General features: G+C 45.4%; 2 protein-coding genes across 3 annotated transcripts; both read left to right on the top strand.

Annotated features, from left to right (window-relative positions):
• Positions 1 to 1,963: 1,963 nt before the first annotated feature.
• On the top strand, positions 1,964 to 12,720 carry coasy (CoA synthase). 2 transcript variants are annotated; one of them, XM_088622663.1, is made up of 10 exons: positions 1,964 to 2,120; positions 3,143 to 3,802; positions 4,189 to 4,403; positions 4,639 to 4,770; positions 8,919 to 9,108; positions 9,443 to 9,507; positions 9,621 to 9,705; positions 10,358 to 10,455; positions 11,178 to 11,324; positions 12,088 to 12,720. In XM_088622663.1, exons 2-10 carry the CDS (start codon positions 3,154 to 3,156, stop codon positions 12,157 to 12,159), a joined length of 1,653 nt encoding a protein of 550 aa, XP_088478789.1. In that variant the 5' UTR covers positions 1,964 to 2,120; positions 3,143 to 3,153; the 3' UTR covers positions 12,160 to 12,720. The 2 variants fall into 2 exon arrangements, with proteins under 2 accessions (XP_088478789.1, XP_088478790.1); XM_088622664.1 differs by having other exon boundaries at positions 1,969 to 2,120; positions 3,147 to 3,802.
• Positions 12,721 to 14,591: 1,871 nt separating this feature from the next.
• On the top strand, positions 14,592 to 20,296 carry LOC148638632 (coenzyme Q-binding protein COQ10 homolog, mitochondrial). Its single transcript, XM_088622665.1, has 5 exons — positions 14,592 to 14,876; positions 17,323 to 17,478; positions 18,245 to 18,437; positions 18,888 to 18,989; positions 19,384 to 20,296. Exons 1-5 carry the CDS (start codon positions 14,773 to 14,775, stop codon positions 19,555 to 19,557), a joined length of 729 nt encoding a protein of 242 aa, XP_088478791.1. The 5' UTR covers positions 14,592 to 14,772; the 3' UTR covers positions 19,558 to 20,296.
• Positions 20,297 to 21,141: the final 845 nt, after the last annotated feature.

Raw genomic sequence — 21,141 nt, 5'->3', positions numbered from 1 at the left:
ATGACAAATGAGTCGTTGTTGAAATTATTCTCACCTTTATTCTCACGTGAATTACCCATGTCAGAGTTATGTTGGCCTCTAATAAGAACTTAGCGATACTTTTATCGATGGGACCCCGTATTTTCAAAATCGGACAGACATGGAAATACACCGCACGCAGCGTGCAAGCTGAACAGATCTCGATAGCTTCTGGAATATAGCGCGTCAATTCTGTCTCCACATGCAAAACGTCAGAAAAAAAAAATGGATCAAATCTCTACCACAAGAAAACTGCGCAAAAACAAACAAACAAACGCAACACAACTCTTGTGAGATCGGGAATTTAATCGAAAGCAGCCTTTTGGGAATGCACTGCCTTTCATGCACATTTTTAATCTAGTCGTTTTAAACCAACCAAACAAAGAAGATTTGCGTTACATTAGCTTTGTAAAAAAAACAGCACAGAAAAACCTTCCGCAGAATCTGCAAAGCTCTGTTTGAGGTACGTGTGCATGGGCACCACCGTCACAGGCAGGAGGATCTCCGTCCACCTGGAATTCGAAAAGACTTTTCTGTCGTGTCCAGCGGACGGTATGAGTGATGCGCTGTGTCGCGTCGACATGGAAAATGTGGACTCTCGAGATTGAATGACAGGAACCGGCCTTTTTTCTGACACACGGTCCGACTGCATCCCTTCACGCACCTGAAGCCTTATTGAAGTGGCCCGTCACAATCTGCTGACAACATTAATTCATCCGCTCTGCCGCAGCCGGGGACGCTGTGACTTCAGGGGAATTGGTAAAATGATTTGTGGGGATTTAGACACCGGTAATTCGAAACACTAGACTCTTAAAGCCCTGTGTTCCTCATTAGAAATGTAAACCACGGTTAAGCTTTCTAATAAAATAAATAATAACTCGTGCGGAAGCTCATGCAAATAGCGGCCAGTCCTGACTCTGGAGGAACGCCGTTGTTACAAGAAGGGTATAAACGACTATTTAAACTCACTGAAGATTTATGCGTTGACACACTTAATACGTTTGAGTTTGTAATTGTCAGTAATAGCGAATTCACGTGAAACCCGACATAAATATAGGCCACGATTCTACACGGAAGAAAAGAGCTGTACATCTCTAAAAGTGTGCTCATAAGTGTGCAAGGACGAAACAATAGTTATGTCAAACAGCGTTGCAGACAAGAACTTCAAGGACTTCAGATATTCGAAGTCAAACGATCACGTTAAAAGAAACCCATTTTCAGCAATTTCTAGCTCGCGTGGCCTGGTGCTGATTCGTGATCCCATCTAGGAGCAAGACAACGAGTTTTATCCCATTTTAAACTTCACACTGAAGGCACGACGCTCGGGACGATGGATGTACAATGTGGTATCGTCACGCAGAATACGTTTTAACACTGTTTTACAGCATACAACAACGAGGCTGATGGCCAATTTTATTCTTATTTTCGATGTTCGTTCTATTATGGTCCCATATTTAAAAGAAGACAAAACAGAAAACACATTGTAAGATTTTCAACTGTATGCCTTTAAGCTATCACCGCAAAATGTCTAAACTAAGGCGACCTCTTGTGGCAACAGGTAATTTACAACTCAGCAGAAACGTTCAGTTCAGTTCAGTTTGTCATATGCACAAGTGCAATGAAATGTTTATTTGCATATAAGCTACAATACAAAGACACCAAGCAAGCACAGACCAGCAGCAGCAACAACAGCAAAGTTAAATGACAGCACAAGAGATGTGCAAAAAAAAAGTAGTGCAAACGATGCATTATGATCTTAACTAGTGCGCGAAGTGGTAAGCGTGGACAATTTATCGAATCGATTGATACTTTGGAGTAAAGACTAAGTAGAATGTTCGGATTTTTTCCACCCCGAGGAAAAACTACATTACCCACAATTCATAGCGCCACGAAGAAGTTTGGGACTTGATGTTGAGCAGGTGACAAAGGCGGTCTGCCAATGAGAGCGTAGTATTTTGTCAGGTGGTTAGGTAACCGGTAGGTCAAATATAGCTGTCGGGAAGCCTGCCGTATTGGACGAACGTTGTTATCAACGATAATGTGCAATTAAAAGGCGAAATAATGTTAATATAACTCTTCACGTGACAGGTTTTTAAGCTACGGTACGGTAAATGCACCATTATACTTTTACGTATCACGTAGTAGTTCTGTTAAGTAACACAGACGTGTTCAAGTCTTTAGAAAACCCATCTTGGAAATTCAATATTCAATATTTATAAACCTAAAAATCGAATTTTTGCAACCGATCTCTTTCCTCAATTTTATGTGAAGCCTGGTTTCTTTGCAATGCGCTAGTTAAACCCGGTGTATGCTGGTTGTATTTGCTGAAGGATAGACGTCAGGCTGAAAACGTTCCAAAGACCGACTAAATCCTGTGTTTTTACCCCACAACTTTTAAAGCATACGACGAATGCTATTGAAATGTAAAACAGCATCCAGGAGTTGAAGTCTCTTTACGTGACTGTTAATCTGCCAAAGAATTAGCTGTGCCGACGCGTATGCATATTTAATTGTTATTGCAGCGGCCATAGGGAAATGGGTAGTTTTTTAAAAGTGTGAAATGACAAAAAACGCATAGAATGGTTTTCTGCTAGAGCTGTAGTGGAGTTATACTGTCCGTCCTGCTTGGTTCCACAGTTTTCATAACGTTTCTGTTCACTCAAACAGTAACAGGGTGGTTAAAACAAAAAAAAAAATGTAGATTTCCTTCGTCATCTGGTCCTCTCTCTCAACTGTTTTAACAGTCATGATGCAGACAAGTATCCCCAAGTCACTGGTTTTATTCTGGAACAAAGCAAACTGGTGGTAGACTACCGTGTTGACCCGAAACCGCTTAAAACCTGCCTCGTTTTGTTAAATCGATGCTATACCTGTAATGGGATCATGTCCATTTCTAAAAACAGCGATATTCCCAAGTTCTATTGGGAATAAAATGGTGATGCTGTAATAACAGCAGGGGTAGTATGACTTCGAAACAGATAATTGTCCAGCAGTCCTTGTTCAGTTTGCGCTGTTTGTCTCCGGGTTGGGAGATTCCAGTCTGATGTCTCACTGGCTGGGTGTTGGTTTGGACTGGTTTCTGCTTGAGAGCGCTTGTCTGAAGAGCTTGTTGTTCCTCTCCCAGGCAGCCCCAGCATGTCCATGTTCAGCACCGGCGTCCTAGTCCTGACCTCGCCCCTGCACGCCCTCCCCCCGCGCATCGCGCCGGTGCTCAGCTCGGCGGCGCAGCTGGTGGAGCGAACGCTGTACGTCCACCTGCACCCGGGGCTCAACTTGGGCAGCGCGGCGCAGGCCCGGCCCGTCTGCATCCCGGCCGGGCGCGACCTCTCGGGCCTCATCACCCGGCTGTACAGCAACGCGGCCAGCGTGTGCGGCCACCTGGACGTGCGCGTGCTGCTGACCCACGTCCGGAGCCGCGGGCTGGGGGTCAACCCCTTCCCCCGGCCGCAGGCCCTGGCCCACCGCCCCGAGGTGGTGCTGACCGACTTCGCCCCGCCGGACCCCGGCCGGCCCGGCCCGGCGCGCCAGAGCCTGCGGGCGTACGCGCTGAGCTGCTACGCCTGCGCGCCCAGCCTGACCTCCGTGCTGCTGAACCCCCAGCTGGACGTGGCTGCGGAGGACTGCGCCGGGGGGCCGGCGGAGCTTCTGGAGACCTACAGCGACGTGGTGGTCGGGGGCACCTTCGACAGGCTCCACGGGGCCCACAAGACCCTGCTCAACTTCTCCTGCCTGCTGGCAGACAAGCGCTTCCTGATAGGCGTCTCCGATCGGGAGCTGCTGAAGAGTGAGTCTGACGCTCTGTCCCCCTTGAACTCCGTGATCTCCTCGCACGCGGCCTCCCCGTTTCCTTTATGGACTGCTGAGCAAGTGCTCTTTGGTTGTAGAGACTGGTCATGGTGGTCTTGTCTTAGAGTCCAGGACAGGCCTTCCAGTCTAGCTCACTCGAGGAGGGACAGCTCCCTGCAGCTGTATGGGAGATTAGATTACAAGTTAGATAATTGCTGTTGACTTCTGCAAGAGCATGAGTCAGTAGTGAAACCTGGGGTGGATTGAGCTGCGATGCAGTGGGAGTCTCACCCCTCCCCCACCCCCTTTCCTTGTTGCTTGAAAAAGAGCCAGCAGGATGGCAGAGCCCCCCTGTACCCCTGTACTTGCTGTCTGTCTCTCCAGACAAAGTGCTGAAGGAGCTGATCGAGCCCTACGCCCAGCGAGTCCAGAAGCTGCGCGAATTCCTGCAGGACGTCAAGCCCTCCCTTCAGGTTGAGATCGTGCCGCTGGCGGACCCCTACGGCCCCTCCATTACCGACCCCCGCCTGCAGTGCATTGTGGTCAGCGAGGAGACCAGGAAAGGAGGGGAGGCGGTCAACAGGAAGCGGCTGGAGAATGTAACTTTCGCCTCATGCACGGGCAACTGAAAAAACCAAACAGTAGTCAACAGCAGGCATTCTGGGATCTGCTTTCATCCTGCATGTTAAGATGCCGCCTGGTCTGTGTCCAGCTCAGGCAGCTCTCTAGCCCTCTCAGCACAGTATGCTTTGCCACCACATGCCTGTGAGAGCAGCAACCCCTTTTGCCTAGGACTGTACCAGTGATATTGTGTGTGTGTGTGGTTGTTAACAGGGCCTCCCCAAGCTCGTCCTGCATGAGATCCAGCTGATCAAGGACGCTCATCACAGTGACACGGAGGAGGAGAAGATCAGCTCTTCCAGCCTTCGCACACGTCTGCTGGGGACCCTCCTCTCTCCACCCAAGGTGAAGACAAGCCCCTGTCCTAAATGAACACCTTTGCACTTTTCGTGTTTATCTTCTTTCTTTTCTCACCTCGTTGCACAGACCTATTACGATAATTATTTACAACACTGATCTACTATTCCAGCTGAGTTCCTGGTGCCTAGGAAAGCAAGTTTTTTTTAAATAGAGCAGTGCATAAAAATTACAATCAGGGTTCCAAGATGAATACTATTCTTTAACTAGAATACAGAGCTGACCTCAAAGGTATTACAGAAGCATTCCCAAGATGCTTTAAATATAGTAGCTCTTGAATTGGCTTCCTTGGCAGATTTAAGATTGTGTCATTGAGTTTGGTGTTGGGCCACGTAAACTGTAAAAGATATCCAGTGTGCTAACTTTCGGTTAATGTTAGGTGAATAAATTGCAAGCCCCTGTCCCAAGTAAAGAAATGAAAAAGAATTCGAGAATGCAGCACTACTCTTAAACCGTTTTATTAATTTTGCGACTGAGATTTGTTGTAATAAGTGTTATGAAAAAGTCCGTAGAGTATAGAAGCTAGAACGAATTGAGATGGTGCCATCCTGCTGTGGCAGATGTGGAGTTCCTTTCCACATCTCGGTGCTTAAAACATCTGTTTGTCAACAGTTGAGATAGGCAAGTTAGCTTTACTGATTCCAGTAGTAGTGAGTAGTGGCACTTTTCTTAATAGTGTTAATCATGATTTGCCAGATAACATGGTATTAATCCCAGAGATGTGGCTGTATTCTGTTCTGTGGGATGATCTATCCTCCCAGAACTAACCCCCTTAATTCAGCTGCTGATGAAATGTCTAATTTTTGCACCGATCTGCAGTGGGGCTGCTGGCACATCATAGCTGTTGCACATCCTCTAGGCTGGTGCTGTGTTTCAGTGGTAAATGAGGAGGGTTCCTTCCTATATGTAAAGTGGTTTGGGACCCTTTGTGATGGAAAGTGCAGTAAAAATGCGAGCACTTCTTCTTATAAAATGACATTTGGTGCAAAGTCCATGTTTTCTCAGAATCACAGGCCAACCCGATGAGCTAATGTTTAGCTGGGCTCTTGGGATAGAAGTGTTTTTTTATTTCCTCAGTTCTGTGTTAGAAAGGTTGGTGTGGAAGGGAGGGGGGCGTTGTGTGTTCAGGGGGAGTCAGCTTGTTGGTATGGTTTCTTTCCTTCATTTTTGACCGCTTTTTCATTTCATTCCCATGATTCATAATACCCTTGATGTCCAGCCAGGAGCTGGTAGTTGAAACGTGCAGCAGTGTGAAAAGAAGGAGTGACAGTGTGCGCTTGTGTTTAGCACAGGGCACAAGACAGGACTGCACACTGGAAGGGCCACCAGTCTCTCACAGTACACCCACACAACACAGAGGCAATTTAGAGACATCAGTTACGTTAGCCACATCTTTGGATCTTAATCCACAGTCAAAGTCAGAGCCCGTTAATTGTGATGCAGCAGAGCTAATCAACATGCTACCCTGCTTTTCTTCTGTAGACCTATTGCAATAAGCAGCTCTCATCTCCTTCACTTCATTTTTGTCCAATCTGTCCTATTGGCTTGAGCTGTAAGCTGTCTGGCTTTGTCTGTCCCTTAGCAGTTGCTGTATGAAAGAACAGAAAGATCCGGGAACTGAGTAATTTTTAGGCACACACATTTATACAATGCAATGTACAATTAAGTGCAGTTAAGATTCGTTAAATTTAGCCCTTAAATTTAATTGTAGCTATTTCTTAAAAACTAGGAACTGCACAGCAAACCAATAACTGCATACATATTGTAATAGATTGTCTCTACTGTGACACTCCTGCTTACAATATGTATACAAACTATTACAAGCTGATTGCAGTGTTGATTAAAAACTAATATATTGCCTAATACAGCAAGACGGCTGTTCTAATAAAATTTGCAGTCTCCAGCAATCACAGCTTAATCTTGACTGTAGTCTCACTTTGGAGTATAACTGTTTCATCTTCATCTAATTCCTCAGGCACATTGAAACACACATCCTCTTGCATTTTGAACCAGAAGTCTGCTGTAACCATGCCTGACTCGAAGTGTCCCAACGTATATCCTGTGACAAATCAGTGTTATTGTTACACGCTGTACGAATGAGCTGCTGTCTGTCAGTTAGGTGCCAGGCTGTGTGTCCTTGAGACCAGGCTGTAAATCAAGACCTTGTCTGCTTTATAGATTAGATTTTCTTTGAGTTGGTATTTTGTCTGAATTCTAGCACAGGACAAAACGCCTCTTCACTTTCTTATCTCCCTGGATAGGAACACGTTGATTGGGTCATCACACAACAGAAGATAACACCTCGCTTACTGGAGAATCTGCCCTATGTGAAATGAGCAGTGTTTTTTCTTAAAAAACGATTCTTCATAAGTAGAATGATCCTGTCGTGTTTTACTGTTTACTGATTTAATAACACTGTGAAACACTTCCAGATTGTTACATTTCTTAAAACAAAAGAGTACTAGACCGTCTTTATCTGAAGCCTGATTTCTGATGGAAAAGTGACACTGATTATGATTTATGCATTGAATAAGATAATGACAGGACCTCTCTGCATTGCATCCAAATTGAACATGTGCTTACTGTTAGGCAACAAAGGAAAATATTTTTGTTTTTCCTTTTGTTCCAAGTGGGACAAAATGTCCCACAATCTATTTCAGGATCACACAGACCTTTTTATATCAAAGAAAGCCATGAAGTGGTAGTGACCTCTGTGCTAATTTTTGTGAGCTACAGACTCTTGGGTGGGTTATCAAGTTTTGTTTATGTGCTTTTTTCACACAGTCCCCTTTGCAAAAGGTGAAGCATGTGAGCTCCTTGCTATCAAAATAGCAGCATGTGAGCCTGAATTCAAACCAGGAAGTCCTCAATGCAGTGGCCCAGTGAGACCTTGACTGTATCGGAATTTGCCAAAACATAGACCCTTGGCCAGATATTTACTGAAATTGGAGTGCTTGCTTTGCTGCACAAATCAGTCCAGTGATTGCCGGCAATCAAGTTATGTGGTCTGGTCACCAGCACAGCCTGCGAAGAGATATTTTCCTAAAGAGTACTGAACGCAGTGGTTCAGTGGCACAGTGGTCAGCATTACTGCCTCGCAGTGCTGGGGACCTGGGTTCTATTCTGGACCAGGGGGGTGCTGTATGTGTGGAGTTTGCATGTTCTCCCTGTGTTCACAGGGTTTCCCCCCCGGGTGCTCCAGTTTCCTCCCCAGTTCAAAAACTTGCTGGAAGGTTAATTGGCTTCTGGGGAAAACTGGTCCTGGTGTGTGTGTTTGTGTGCCATGGTGTCCTGTCCGGGGTGTGTACCCTGTCTTGCACCCGTTGCTTGCTGGGATAGGCACCAGCTCCCCCACTTGAAAGAAGCAGTTAGAACGTGGGTGAAGTGCCGAATACAAGAATACCAGATCAATTTATGGAATTAAAATGACAGGTTTCTAATTGATTAAGAAATAAATCAAACCCTGTTTGTTACAGTGGGCTTTAAGATCTGGATTTTGCATCAGGAGTACGGTGCAGTACAGTCTTTGCTTTTGATAATGCCAGTGGCTTCATGGAGCATTTTCATTTCCTTAACTGAACCTTTTTTGTCCCAATAATTGATTTGATTAAACTTCCATTGTGTTGGATCATTGTTTAGATGTTTGAAGAACTTGGTATACTTGTAAGAATGTAGTCATTCTAAATCTGCTAATTTATATAAGAAAGCTTGCAAATGAGAGAGCCCATCTGCCTGTCTTGCTTATTTAGTTGCTCCGTAGCCTCTTGATCCTAAGATGTTATCCTGCCATTTCTTGATAATTCAACATCAGGGTCACTCAATCAACAATCAGCAACCAGTAAAAAGTAAATCCATGCTAAAATAGCTTTCTGCTTATTAGCATGGAATAACTTTTACTTGTTCACTCTCTGACTCGACTTCCCTCTCAAACAACAAATGCTGCCACATTCTTTTGCTTCCTTCCTCTTATTTGACAGGAACAGTATAGTCTTATAATTTCCACGAATTTATGAATTTTATTCTTAAGGTCCATTTTCAAAACTCACTGAAGTATTTGGTATGGTATGTGTTAAACAATACCTCTTTCCTGTGTCCCGTGTAATGCCGTGTCCCTCTCTTTCCTGTCTGTCCTGCAGGAAAATCCGCACATTCCTCCCTTTCCCTATGTGATTGGGCTGACGGGGGGCAGCGGGAGTGGGAAGAGCTCGATCGCGCGGCGGCTGGAGGGTCTTGGGGCCGTTTGGATCGACAGCGACCGGCTGGGACACGAGACGTACCAGCCTGGGGCACCAGCCTACCACAGGGTCCTGCAGGAGTTCGGCCCAGGTTCGTCAGACCCTCTGCTGTCGGTCATTCTTCATGATAACACTGAAATATACTGCAGCGTCCCTACTGTACCTCTTGCACTGGTATTACAGTACTGCAGCGTCCCTACTGTACCTGCTACTGTGCTTTTCTCACATCCCCACCCAGACAGCCTCCTAATTTTGTTCTAATTATTCATTCTGTGATGTTTTGCTTTATCAACCAACCCTGCAAATTCAGTTTTTGTCTTTTACCTCTCGATTTCAACTAGACGTGCTGAGACGTTGATACGTGTCAGGTGAGCCAAACCGGTGTCCTGTTGTTCTGCATTGTGAAATTTGTTCCCCAATTCCAGACATTCGGAACGAAGATGGCACAATCAACCGGCGCGCTCTTGGCAGAAAGGTCTTTGGGAATAAGGTACAGTTAGAGGGTCTGTCAGCCTTTATTATTAAGCCCTTGTTATGTGGTTTCATGAGCAGGGGAGTGTTCTTTCCTATTAAAATCTGAATTTTTCATTTCTCCTGCTGAAGGAAAAGCTGAAATGCCTGACAGACATTGTGTGGCCTGAGATCGCTCTCCTAGCCAAGAAACAAATCAGAGATGCTGGAGAGAAGGGTATGTATCGATATTATTAATTTGTTACTTCACAGTGAAATAATTTTCTTCAGGATTTTACTCATCTCCTTCTGTTAATACACCCCTCGTGATAGTTGTGGTCTTAAGCCATTCTTTTTTTTTTTGCAATGGACGCAACAAGATTTGTTGTGCGTACGTGTTTTCTACTTGAGGGACACATTGGTCATTTTCAACTGTAGTTCATTTGATACATAGGTTCGATTTTTCTGCATTAATCAGAGAAAGTTGTTCAAAGTAGTAAGATAAGACACTAAGAAAGTCATGTCATGGAATCACAGAAGATACAATTTTTGCGACTGCTTAATTTTTTGATGAGTAGCACACTCGTGGACTCGTGCAGTGACAGTACTTGTCGGAGTTCGGATTCAGATCCCTGTTTTAGACGCTAAGTCTCCTGAGTGCTCCTGTCCTATCCTGATCCTGATCCTGATCCTGAATGTGAATCCAGGAGATATCGGAGCCTGTGGTGTCAAATTTAAGATGAGTGGGTGAGGCAGCTGAACGCTGGTTATCTGGGACGAAGAGGACGAATGCAAATAGACACAAAACTGAGAGAATCTCTAGACGTGAGGGGCTCAGATGAGATGCACATTTCTCATTGCTGTTGCCACTGGGCTCTTGCTCCTGGCAGGTAAGACGGTGTGCGTGGTCGACGCTGCGGTGCTGCTGGAGGCTGGCTGGACAGACCTGGTGCATGAGGTGTGGGTCACCATCATCCCAGAGGAGGAGGTAGGTGGCTGGATACCATGTAAGATCTGGGATTAGGGATCATTCTTCCACAGGAGAGCCCCGTGAAAAGCATTTGATGTTTACTGCAAAGGATTCAGTCCTGTCTCTCGCACCACGCCCCATTGTTCCTCAGCATTGTCCACAGGAACGTAAGGAAAGCTACTGGGAGTCCCAGTCTTGATGTTACTGGTCCCTGTCTGGGGCAAGTCATCCCTCCCCAGCTGTGAACTGAGTTCCTCCAAGCAGCGGTGAACAATTCATAAATCGCCACTGGGATGAGGTTCCCAGGATCCTCTTGTCTTGCCAGCAAGTGACTCATGTGACTTGCTGGGTGCCTTCAGGCTTGCAGTGACATCATTGGCAAATGCGCTGCTCCTCCAATCAGCATGAGCTCTCCTGTAAAGCACTGTGGGGCTGTCGCCACGCCTGTGCAGGTGGGTAAAACTTGCACAGAGGAGCACGTCAGCATGTCTCAAGACATACAGGAGCTGCGGCCGTACACTCCAGTCACATACAGCTGCCTATACCATGTAAGTTGTAAAAATAAAAAGATGTTGCTACCAGATTTAAAAATAAACCTGCACGACAGGACGCCACCCAGGAATCCTGTTTAGACCCTTTGGGAGCTCTCCCAGGGCCGCCAGTGGGCCAGGGCCGGGCAGGGTTGCAGCTTTCGGTTGCTCGTCCTCCGCCCAGAGCTCAGCGGTCTCATTTCCCCGCAGGCTGTCGCCCGCATCACGCGGCGGGACGGGGCGAGCGAGGAGGATGCGCGGAGGAGGCTGGCGAGCCAGTGGACCAACGCCCAGCAGGTGGAGCGCGCGAACGTGGTGCTGTGCACACTGTGGGAGCCAGAGGTGACGCAGAGACAGGTGAGGGCATGAGCCGGACAGGTGTGACGCCTGTGCAGGAGGCGTCAGATTGCGTTGACTGTTCTCGCGCTTGTGGAGCACCAGTATTGTGATCTGGCTCTAACACGGCACAGATTCGGCCCCATTACCGCTACCTGGATGTGAGTGAGTGCACAGGCCGGCAAGCACACAAGATGTAGATGCCTCAGGGTGTCAGATGCTAAGAAAGGGATATTTCCACACTGGAAACTAAAAGGGCAGAGGGAAAAAGAACACAGTGCATTTAGGTGCACATCTGAATATATCTGAAGAGGCTCCACAAAGGAAAGGTTGTGTTTTGTCCTCTTTCTTGTTATGTGTCAGCTTGGAAATGAGAGGAAAAACCTCTGCTTATTTCCTTACCAACTTGCAGACAGAGTGAGCAGAGCTCAGTCATCAGAAGACCCCTCTAGCCCTGCCAAGCTTTTTTGTGTAAGGGCATCTGCTCAGCAAATAACGTTTTCAGTTCTCTCTCCGCTCTGTGAAAACCAAGGGTTGGGGATTTTCCTCTTCGCTGCTTGAGCCCAGCGAAGTCCTGGTATTTCTTTTTCGGCACTGTGACCCCCACATTCTGACTGTGTGACTGACTCCGGATCAAGGGGTCGGAGTGCTGTGACTGACGCCCCAGAGCGCTTCCCTGTGCATCACATACTGAACTGTGATTAAAAAACAATACCATGGGCTTTTTCCTGAATGTGCATCACATCTCCTATATGTTTCAAACTCCTGATTCATTTTTTTCCAGGTGCAGAAAGCCTGGGATCTTCTCCAAGAGAGAATAAGCCAAAGGAGGAGAAATCTCAGCTCCTCTTTATAAGCAGCACAAAGTCGAACCACCAAACTGAGACGCAGACCGAGAGATTGTGTCATGCTGGGCCAGTATTAGCCCTGATTCTTCCAACACAGTGCCTGTAATGTAAATCAGAAGCTGAGTATTTTTGGTAATATGCAGTATTTATTAATGTTACAGCTGCAACGAGAGAGTGCATTGTACAGAAGACTAATCCCCACGTCAGACCAGAGAATTGGTACATCCGATGCTGGAAGACTTTGTCAGATTGTATTTTAACTATTTAATCCTCTTCTAAAACCCTGCTTTTCAAATGATGCATATTAACATAAGTAAAAATTCAATATCATGTATAGTGATTTTGAAGTGACGCAAGTCAAATTCACTTCATTGCATTACTGAAGACCAAAATGTATAGATTTATTTTTAATGTTCAAGGTATTAGACCTTAGAGGCATTTTTGTTGATTTTGTTTTAAATTGGAGGACAAAGTTTGAGGCTGAAAATGTAACAGAATCAGGATTGTGATTTCCAGCTGTACGAGTTCTGAAAACTTTCAAAATAAAGTTGAAAATGAGGGGAAAGCGAGCTCACCTCTCTCGTGCAGTCCCTGGCTCGGGCAGATGATAAAGTGATCAAAAAGATTTTTTCATGGCCAAAATGGGCACGCTCTAAAAAAGTACAACTCTCTCACATGATATGAAGAGACAATTCCTGTATCAGGCCCTGCATGATGTTATGCACGGATGTAACATTAGTTCAGAAGGCACAGGTGGGGCTGCACACTGGTGGTGGTGGAGGGGATCCCCATTACCTGTAAAGCGCTTTGAGTGGAGTGTCCAGAAAAGCGCTATATAAGTGTAAGCAATTATTATTATTATTATTGGAGGTCAGAGGTGCAAATTACACCTGTTCATTGCAGTTCGACATACTGGCCACACGGTGGCGCCTTTAACCACTGCTGAACAGCAATCTATTGGAAATTATTGGAAATAAAGCACGTTTCAGTACTAACCACATAGAGATAAGGAGAAATTCGGAGATGTTAGTGAGTATATTTAGGATAACTGCTGGGTCTGAAAATGATAATAGCCATAAAGTCTGCACAACATTAAAATCGGTACTTTTCGAAATTTGCATCTTATTACAAAGGCACAGGCGCTTTCAAAGGTCAACAGTTAGAGACCTTGCAAGGAGCAATTATGAAAGACCACCGAAACTAAAATTATTCTGCAGCTAGGATCACACATTCTCCCTTCCCTTAACGACAGATTACTGTTCTTTTAAATTTTCTCCATTCATTGGAAGTTTCATTTCACACCTCTCTGCACCCATTCTGACTTCACACCTCTTGATTGGCCTCTCTTTCTGTCCCCTGCTCCCGCCTCTCACTCCTCCTCCCTCTCAACCTTTGTTCTCCCGCTACTTTACCTTTGCCTACTGCCCTGTCTCTCTCACACCTGAAGAAGGCTCCACGGCCGAAACGTTGTGTTCTCTTTCTTCTTTTTTTCAGCATGGAATAAACCTATTACTTGTTCCTCAGGAGCAATTATGTATTGTCTCGGGAAAGTTGTCACCTTGCTAAATATGTAAAGCGGAGCGTCAGCGGTTGAGGAATGCAGTTGCGTGACCTGAGTTTGGAATGTGGAGTGTTCTGGAAATTCCCATGTTCTGCTCGCCGGATCTTTCAGGCTTAAAGGTGCTGACCTTTTAAGAAAAAGGTCACAGCACAGCCTTTCTATCAATAGGTAGAGCGTCGGTGACGTCATATGACGATTATGTAACGTAATCTGTAGCGCTCGGCCGGGTCTGGTCATCTGCAGGCGGACTCTAATTGGCTTGTGTATTGCCTCGTGTCCTCTTGAGAAAGCGCCCTGTTTTTAATGCGCTGTGGAACTGACATACTGTTTACTGTTCTCATGTTCTAAAGGGTGGACAAAGATCAGACATGTGCTATCTGTAACTTTGCCAAAAAGGCTATCTGATTAATTTAATTCTATACAGTGTATAAAAGTGCAATAGGGTATTATTTGTTATTTCAATTAATTTATATATCCTGTCCTCTGTTTTAGTAATTTTCTCTAAATGAGTCACTAGGTTTCCGCCCTGCTACTTGTCCTTTGTTTTTAAATCGTTTTTCATCCCAACATGTAAATACCCATGCAGAGATGTCGATCTGATTTTCCGATGTTTTTTGTTCGTGGCGGATAAATATATCTACAGTACTCCTTCCAGTATGGGACTGGGGAAGTAAAATTATGAACCTAATTGATTGAGTCCTTCTAATGAATTGTGAAAATTAATATTTAAAACGGTCGTAATCATTGCTCCTTGTGTAAAGAGTTTGCAATTAAATGCCTATATTTTGCACGCGGTCATAGATCTTGGGTTGCAGTCGCGAAGAATTGTTTACTAAATTAGCTAGTCCTTAGGTTATCGACCAGGGTTTGCTGTACAGGTAGAGTTTGTGGAAACGGCGACGTCATCTACTTTGGATCAAAGAGGACCGCCTTCTCCGTTTGACGTCATCACACTCCCCGAGTCACTTCCCATATATGGGAATACGCCGGACTTGAGCGGACTTCAAGCTGCAGGTACAGAAGGAGCAAGAAGCTGGAAGTTTTACTGCCGTTTAGAAATATGCCGAGCAAAGCCGCACCTCTTCTGCTGAAAGCCCTGGTGGAATTATTGGAGGCACCTTCTTCCACAGTGCTTAAAAGAAACCCAGCCAGGAATAACATCAGGTAGGGACTTTGAATTTCATAGGTGCTTTTAACTTGCGGATAGGATTCAGTAGGTCACAATGATGGACCAAAATATTACTGTATTACGTGTTTGTGAATATGACAGAAAATGAACTTTTCGAAAGCTGTCATTGCTTTCGCAACAGCTGCTGATCGGTCTGACCACTGAAGCTCATTGAACCTGGACAAACCGTGCAATTATTGCATGATCTGCAGGATATACGGGCAGCCGGCAAATCTTGTAAATCGATATTAGGTCATGTCGTTTAGGCTGTGTTTGGATAAGTAGAAAAGCAGTGCGGTTTCCTGCTCAGGGGAAACGGAATAAGCGATAGAGTTTTTGTAGCTTGTTCCAGTAAATCTGTTATCTGTGATACATTAAAGGAGGGTATAGTTCCCATCCAGTTGCTGAGGGGGTCATAAGAAGGGTATGCAAGAAAACCTGGGGGGAAAATTAGTGTGTGTTCTTCTTTACCCTTAAACAATGAGTTAATTTATTATTAAATGTATTTATCCGCATGGCATTAGGATGGGAAAGTATCGATAACTGTGGGAAAACACGTTTCTCTTTTGTTAAACGTGTCCGAATGAATAGGCGCTGCTCCGAGCTATCGTTAAAGTTAATCTGTGTTCTCAAGTCCCCGTTAATCGGACGGTATTTTATTTTGACCGAAACTCTCCGTTGCGGAGGCGGGCAGAAACGGCCACGGTACAGGTGTGAAATGGTGCCGACCAACAGCAGAGCGCGATAGGAACAAACCCGTAATATATACTGTAAATCCCGGGGTAACCTAGGAACAGATAACGATTCATAAAAATATAGTAAAAGGCGTTTCTTCCAGCTTTTTAGCACCGGAATGTCAGTCACAAGACTCGGTGGGGCCCCGGTTCGGTTCGGTTTTCCCTGTGAAGACCAAGGTCTTAAGGCAAATTAGAAAGGGGGTTCTATATTCCAAGCGCTTTAATTTTGAAAGCACATTTTGGAAACCAAGTCTGATATTTTTCTGTACCCTGGATGCTCGCACATCTCTTACCCAATTTAAATTAGAGTTTGCATTTTTGAAAAATTAAAGTGTCGTGTAATGGCGCATTACATTGGCAGGTTTTCAGAAGCTAAATCGAATTTTAGAGGGTTTAATTTGAAGCAGTTTCCATATTCTTTAATAGCCTACAATTAATATAACAGAGAATTTGTGTTATTGTAATTGTTACACGTATGAGATGTGAGGCTCGAATATTTTTCTGCCCGCTTAACGTGGGAGGTCCCAACGTGTGTCGTGAGATTGTGACACTCTGGAGTTTTGAAATTTCACAAGCAGCTCTTGCTTGAACCTCAGATAAGAATGGAGTGGAAGGGGTAGGTAGGGACAGGTGATTAAACCATGTGCCTTTTTTTCCCAGTAAGATGTTGGAAGCTGTAGGGTCAACAATGACTGTTTTAGTAACAATACTAAATGATATTAGAAGCCAGCAAAGGACAGTCAACGATAAATAAATATCCTGTCATGTTTCTTTGGGAATTGTCTTACCCTTTTCAGTGAGTATTATTCATTAGCCAAAATTATTTCTGCCTCCAACCATTGTTGGTTTGCTGCTCATGTTAGTCAGTTGGGTATTCTGAAAGCACAAGGCAGCAGGTGGGACTGACAGCACCTGCAGTACCTGCTGTCCCTCCGGACAGGACACTAGTGATTCTCGTCCATCATCATCTCAAGGTAGACTTGAAACACTGCTCAGCTGCCCCAGTGATCGCTGCTGTTGGAAAGTCACCATATTCAGCTGAGCCAGGCTGGGTCTCTGCTCCAGGGTGCTCCAGTACCCGTGCTGGCTATGCTGTAGCTCTGTCTCTTTAATTATTGAACAGTGAGGGACTCCTGATAGCTGGTGCAGTATTCCCATGGGAAACAGTGAGGGACTCCTGATAGCTGGTGCAGTATTCCCATGGGAAACAGTGAGGGACTCCTGATAGCTGGTGCAGTATTCCCATGGGAAACAGTGAGGGACTCCTGATAGCTGGTGCAGTATTCCCATGGGAAACAGTGAGGGACTCCTGATAGCTGGTGCAGTATTCCCATGGGAAACAGTGAGGGACTCCTGATAGCTGGTGCAGTATTCCCATGGGAAACAGTGAGGGACTCCTGATAGCTGGTGCAGTATTCCCATGGGAAACAGTGAGGGACTCCTGATAGCTGGTGCGGTAATCCCACAGCTCTGCTTAGAAACAGCGGGGAACAAAGTGTGGGATTGGGATTCAGACAGCTGGTGCATGTGGAGGTATTGACGGAGGAGCTGGGCAGTGTGTTCACTCCGTAGACCCATCTGATACAGCTGGTGGAACCTGGTGATGCTGTTGGTGTTAGTGACGCTGCACGGGAATTCTCCATTCCCCCGGAATTAGCCCTCGCACTGTGCCCTGACATTGCAGTTCTTTTCCATCCTTCCACAGGCACCTGGGCTCCTGTGGCATCCTGGCCAGCTGCCGTGCTAAGCTGCCCCTCCCCTCGGGGGGCGTGGCGGGTAGCCCACCCTGCAGGACCTTCCTGAACCTGGCCGCTCCCCTGTTGGCCCGCCGGATAGAGTTCTCCGAATCCAGGCTGCTGCGGTAGGTCCTGCTGAACTATGCAAAGAAACCGGAACAGCTCTATATAGAAAACATGTGAGCAGGGCTGGCAAAGAGCACAGGAGCTCCAGCTTCAGGGACAGGGTGTCCAAGCCCAGGAGACGTCAGTTTGCATCAGTGGGCAGGAAGCGAAGGGCAAACACTTCCTTGGGCTCTCAGGTCTTCTGGAGATCAAGGCCCGGGGGTTGTCTGTGTTCTCCTTGAGGAAGTGTGTCCTTGTTGTGCTGAAGCAAAACGTTTGGGCGATTGCCGGTTGCTGGCAGAAAGAAGAAACATTCAGATTTGTTTTTGGTTCTTTGTTGGTATTTTTCACATGAAAGGAAGTGAAGGTTCATGTTAAGTTCCTCTCCCCTGGACATGTGAAACAGGCTGTCCACGGCAGAGTGTTCTTAAAATCGGCTAGTTTCTTGGAATGATATGACCCTGCATCTTCTTTAACTGAGGTTGTTTCTGTTCTGCTGGAAGTCCCCAGAGGTTAAAATCTTTGCTTGTTGAACAAAATTGCTCAGTGTCAGTGAGAGTTCTTGTTATGTTTGGGTCTGCTCCAAGTGAGGCTCAGAATAGAAGCCATGCGCTTGCAACTAATGTTATTATTTGCAGCGGAGTTGTGTTACTTAGCCAAACCATATTTTGTGAGATTTGTAGTGCAAAGGAAAGGCTTAGTGGGAAATTGTTCAATCGTTTTTTTGTGTCACTGTGAAGCATGTCCAAGCTAAGGTGCCCTCTGATTTTCCCTTGCTTTGTGCAGATATACCCCCGAGCAGATGTATAATCTGGTGGCCTGCGTGGACCAGTACCAGCAGTTTGTGCCCTGGTGCAAGAGTTCAAAGGTCATTAATAGGCACAGTGGAAGCCTAAGAGCGCAATTGGAGATCGGCTTCCCCCCACTGATGGAGAGATACACCTCTGAAGTCATGTTTGTTCCCAACCATCAAATCAGGGTGAGCTTCCACTCCTTCTTTAAAAACTCTCTCCCGACAAAACCCAAAAGACAGTGTACACTGCTGCCAGCTTTTTTCCTTGAACGGTGCCCTACGAAAGGCTGTGTAGTAATTGGCAGGAAATTGCCCTCGGAAGAGTTTGCACAAAAGAAAGCGCACAAAGTCAAAGACATACATATGGGAAAGGTTGAATCAGAACTCATTTCCTGCTAAATGTAAAGCTAACAGTAGTTGATGAGATTGCAGAGAGCCTTGACTCTCTGTAACCATTATTCCTGTTGCACAACAACCATTTGGTGCACTTAAGTAGCACCATTAGTTAAACGGGCTGACAGACCTTGCCTGGGGTATGTAATTAAAGCCCTTTTCTGCACCAGTGTTTCCTGGGAGTTTGACTGTGAATGGTGTGAACATTGTGCCAGCAGTGACAGGGCCATGTTTGTGTTGCAGGCCGTGTGCACAGACGGCTCTCTCTTCAGTCACCTGGAGACAGTGTGGCGATTTTTCCCAGGTGCCTCCAGTCAACCAGACACCTGCAATGTGGAGTTTTCTGTAAGTGTTCAATCTCTAATATGCTGTAGTAGCATGGTGGTTGGCACTGCTGCCTCGAAGCGCTGGGGCCCTGGGTTCAGTTTCAGACCCGGGGTGCTGTCTGTGTGGAGTTTGTATGTTCTTACTGTGTTTGTGGGAGTTTCTTTCCACAGTCCAAAGACATACTGTTAGGTTAAATAGCCCTGGTGTGAGTGTTTGTGCCTGTATGTGCCCTGCAATGGACTTGTGTCCTGTCCAGGGTGTATTCTGCCTTGCGCCCGTTGCTTGCTGGGATAGGTTTCGGCTTCCCTGTGACCCTGTGTTGGATAAAGAGGTTAGAAAATGGGTGGATGGCATTTTTTGTATAACCGATGAGCTTTAATTCTTTTTTTTCCTCCCCTCTCTTCACTTCAAGGTGTTGTTTGAGTTCAAGTCGCTGCTGCATTCCCAGCTGGCCACTGTGTTTTTCGAGGACGTGGTGAAGCAGATGGTCAGCGCCTTCGAGGGACAGGCCGCCAAACTGTACGGCCCTCAGGTCGCAGTTCGGGACAAGGAGGAGAAGGGGGCCTTGAGACGGATGTCGGTGTGACCTCTGACCCCCTCCAGCAGGACCGCCCCCTGCCAACCTTCCCAGAAACACACTGAGCTGAAGAGCTGGTCTTCAGTTTCAATTTGTCCACTTTTTCTGTTGGACATCTACTGCATAACCTGTGTCACAGACCTCATTTTCCAATAATCTTATGTGCTAATTATTTATTTCTTTAGGTGTTTAATTTATTATTCAAAACGTATACATATGTATATATGATTTCTTAAAAATGGTTTTATGATGAAAACCAGAGACACCCAGTTTTTTATCTTATTTATATGAATGATTTTTAAAGCCTGGCTTAAAATCTGTCTGAATGTGTTTGCAATGTGCAATACAAGTGGGATGTTTTTTTTTCAGTTGCTAAAAATGTATATCTCCATTTTTTTATTTTGAGATGTTTATTCAAATAAAATGAAATGCATGTTTTTTAAGTGCATTTCTTTTTTTTGTTGTTGTTGGTTTACTACAGTTAAAACCATAGTTGTCCATTTGTTCGTGTTGAACAAACATTCCATTAAAACCCAGTGAGTAAATTGGGGATTCCAGTTTCTCAGACACCACTGTTCACTAACTCTGATACCACACACAGTATTATTTGAGATCATCAGGAGATGCAGAATTATCAGCAACTCGTGCCAACAGCAACATCTTTATTATATTTGTATTATATTGGCAACATGTATTGTTCAAATCATTCTGAGATATTTTGAAATAAAATCTCGTTCCCCAGACAAAATGCACTTTTTTTTGTGTAAGTGCTCTGGTTTTTTTTAGGTCAAAAACCTTGATCCCAGTTTTATCGGGACATTCCAATTTTGGATGTTATGTCTGCTGATCTGGAACACGTAAAGGTTTATTCCATGCTGAAAAGAGAAGAAAAGAAACCCAAAGTTTCAGCTGTGGAGCCTTCTTTGGATGTGAAGAAGACTCCAGAGCCGAAACATTGAGTCTCTTTTCAGCATGGAATAAACCTTTACTTGTTCCTTTGCAGCCTTCGCATGCTGACCCGGCCCCCTACTAGAACTACTGTCTAATGTTCTTACAAGTATAGAACTTGATTTTGTCCTGCCTTTGGCTTATCTAATTTTTGTGTCCATTTGTGTCCAGCTACTTTCCAAGGCAGGGAGGAGTTCTCTGCAGGTACAGAATGTCCATAACCCCTTAAATGTCAGCAGCTATATCATCTTGCAACTCACAACTGGCAGCCCACTGAAGCTCAGCAGGTGGGAGCCTGGTCAGTACCTGGATGGGAGACCTCCTGGGAATAACTAAGGTTTCTGCTGTGAGAGGTGTTAGTGGGGCCAGTAGGGGGTGCTCACCCTGCAGTCTGTATGGGTCCTAATGCCCCAGTATAGTGACGGGGACACTATACTGGAAAGAAAATAGGTGCCATCCTTTGAATGGGATGTAGAGGTGGTGTGTGGGGAGCGTACTGGTGCATTTTGCCTGCTGTCGCATCACACTGGTGGTGGTGGTGGTGGCGGGGAGTTCCCATTACCTGAAAACCAGCTCTTTGAGTGGAGTGTCCAGAAAAAACACTATATAAATGTAAAGAATTATTATAAAATGCAAGATGACATA

The sequence above is a fragment of the Lepisosteus platostomus genome, chromosome 28 (genome assembly GCF_059453375.1).
Source record: "Lepisosteus platostomus isolate fLepPlt1 chromosome 28, fLepPlt1.hap1, whole genome shotgun sequence".
Lineage (NCBI taxonomy): Eukaryota > Metazoa > Chordata > Actinopteri > Semionotiformes > Lepisosteidae > Lepisosteus > Lepisosteus platostomus.
Note: the sequence above shows the minus strand (reverse complement) of the source record. Positions and strands in the feature narration are given on the sequence as shown.

Bases quoted from the DNA above. Each gene is read 5' to 3' on its own strand.
- coasy (XM_088622663.1), top strand. From the start codon at position 3,154: ATGTCCATGTTCAGCACCGGCGTCCTAGTCCTGACCTCGCCCCTGCAC. The intron at 9,109-9,442 runs GTTCGTCAGACC...CCCCAATTCCAG, and splicing joins CCTGCAGGAGTTCGGCCCAG to ACATTCGGAACGAAGATGGC. The intron at 9,706-10,357 runs GTATGTATCGAT...TGCTCCTGGCAG, and splicing joins CAGAGATGCTGGAGAGAAGG to GTAAGACGGTGTGCGTGGTC.
- LOC148638632 (XM_088622665.1), top strand. From the start codon at position 14,773: ATGCCGAGCAAAGCCGCACCTCTTCTGCTGAAAGCCCTGGTGGAATTA. The intron at 17,479-18,244 runs GTAGGTCCTGCT...TGCTTTGTGCAG, and splicing joins TCCGAATCCAGGCTGCTGCG to ATATACCCCCGAGCAGATGT. The intron at 18,990-19,383 runs GTAAGTGTTCAA...CTTCACTTCAAG, and splicing joins CCTGCAATGTGGAGTTTTCT to GTGTTGTTTGAGTTCAAGTC.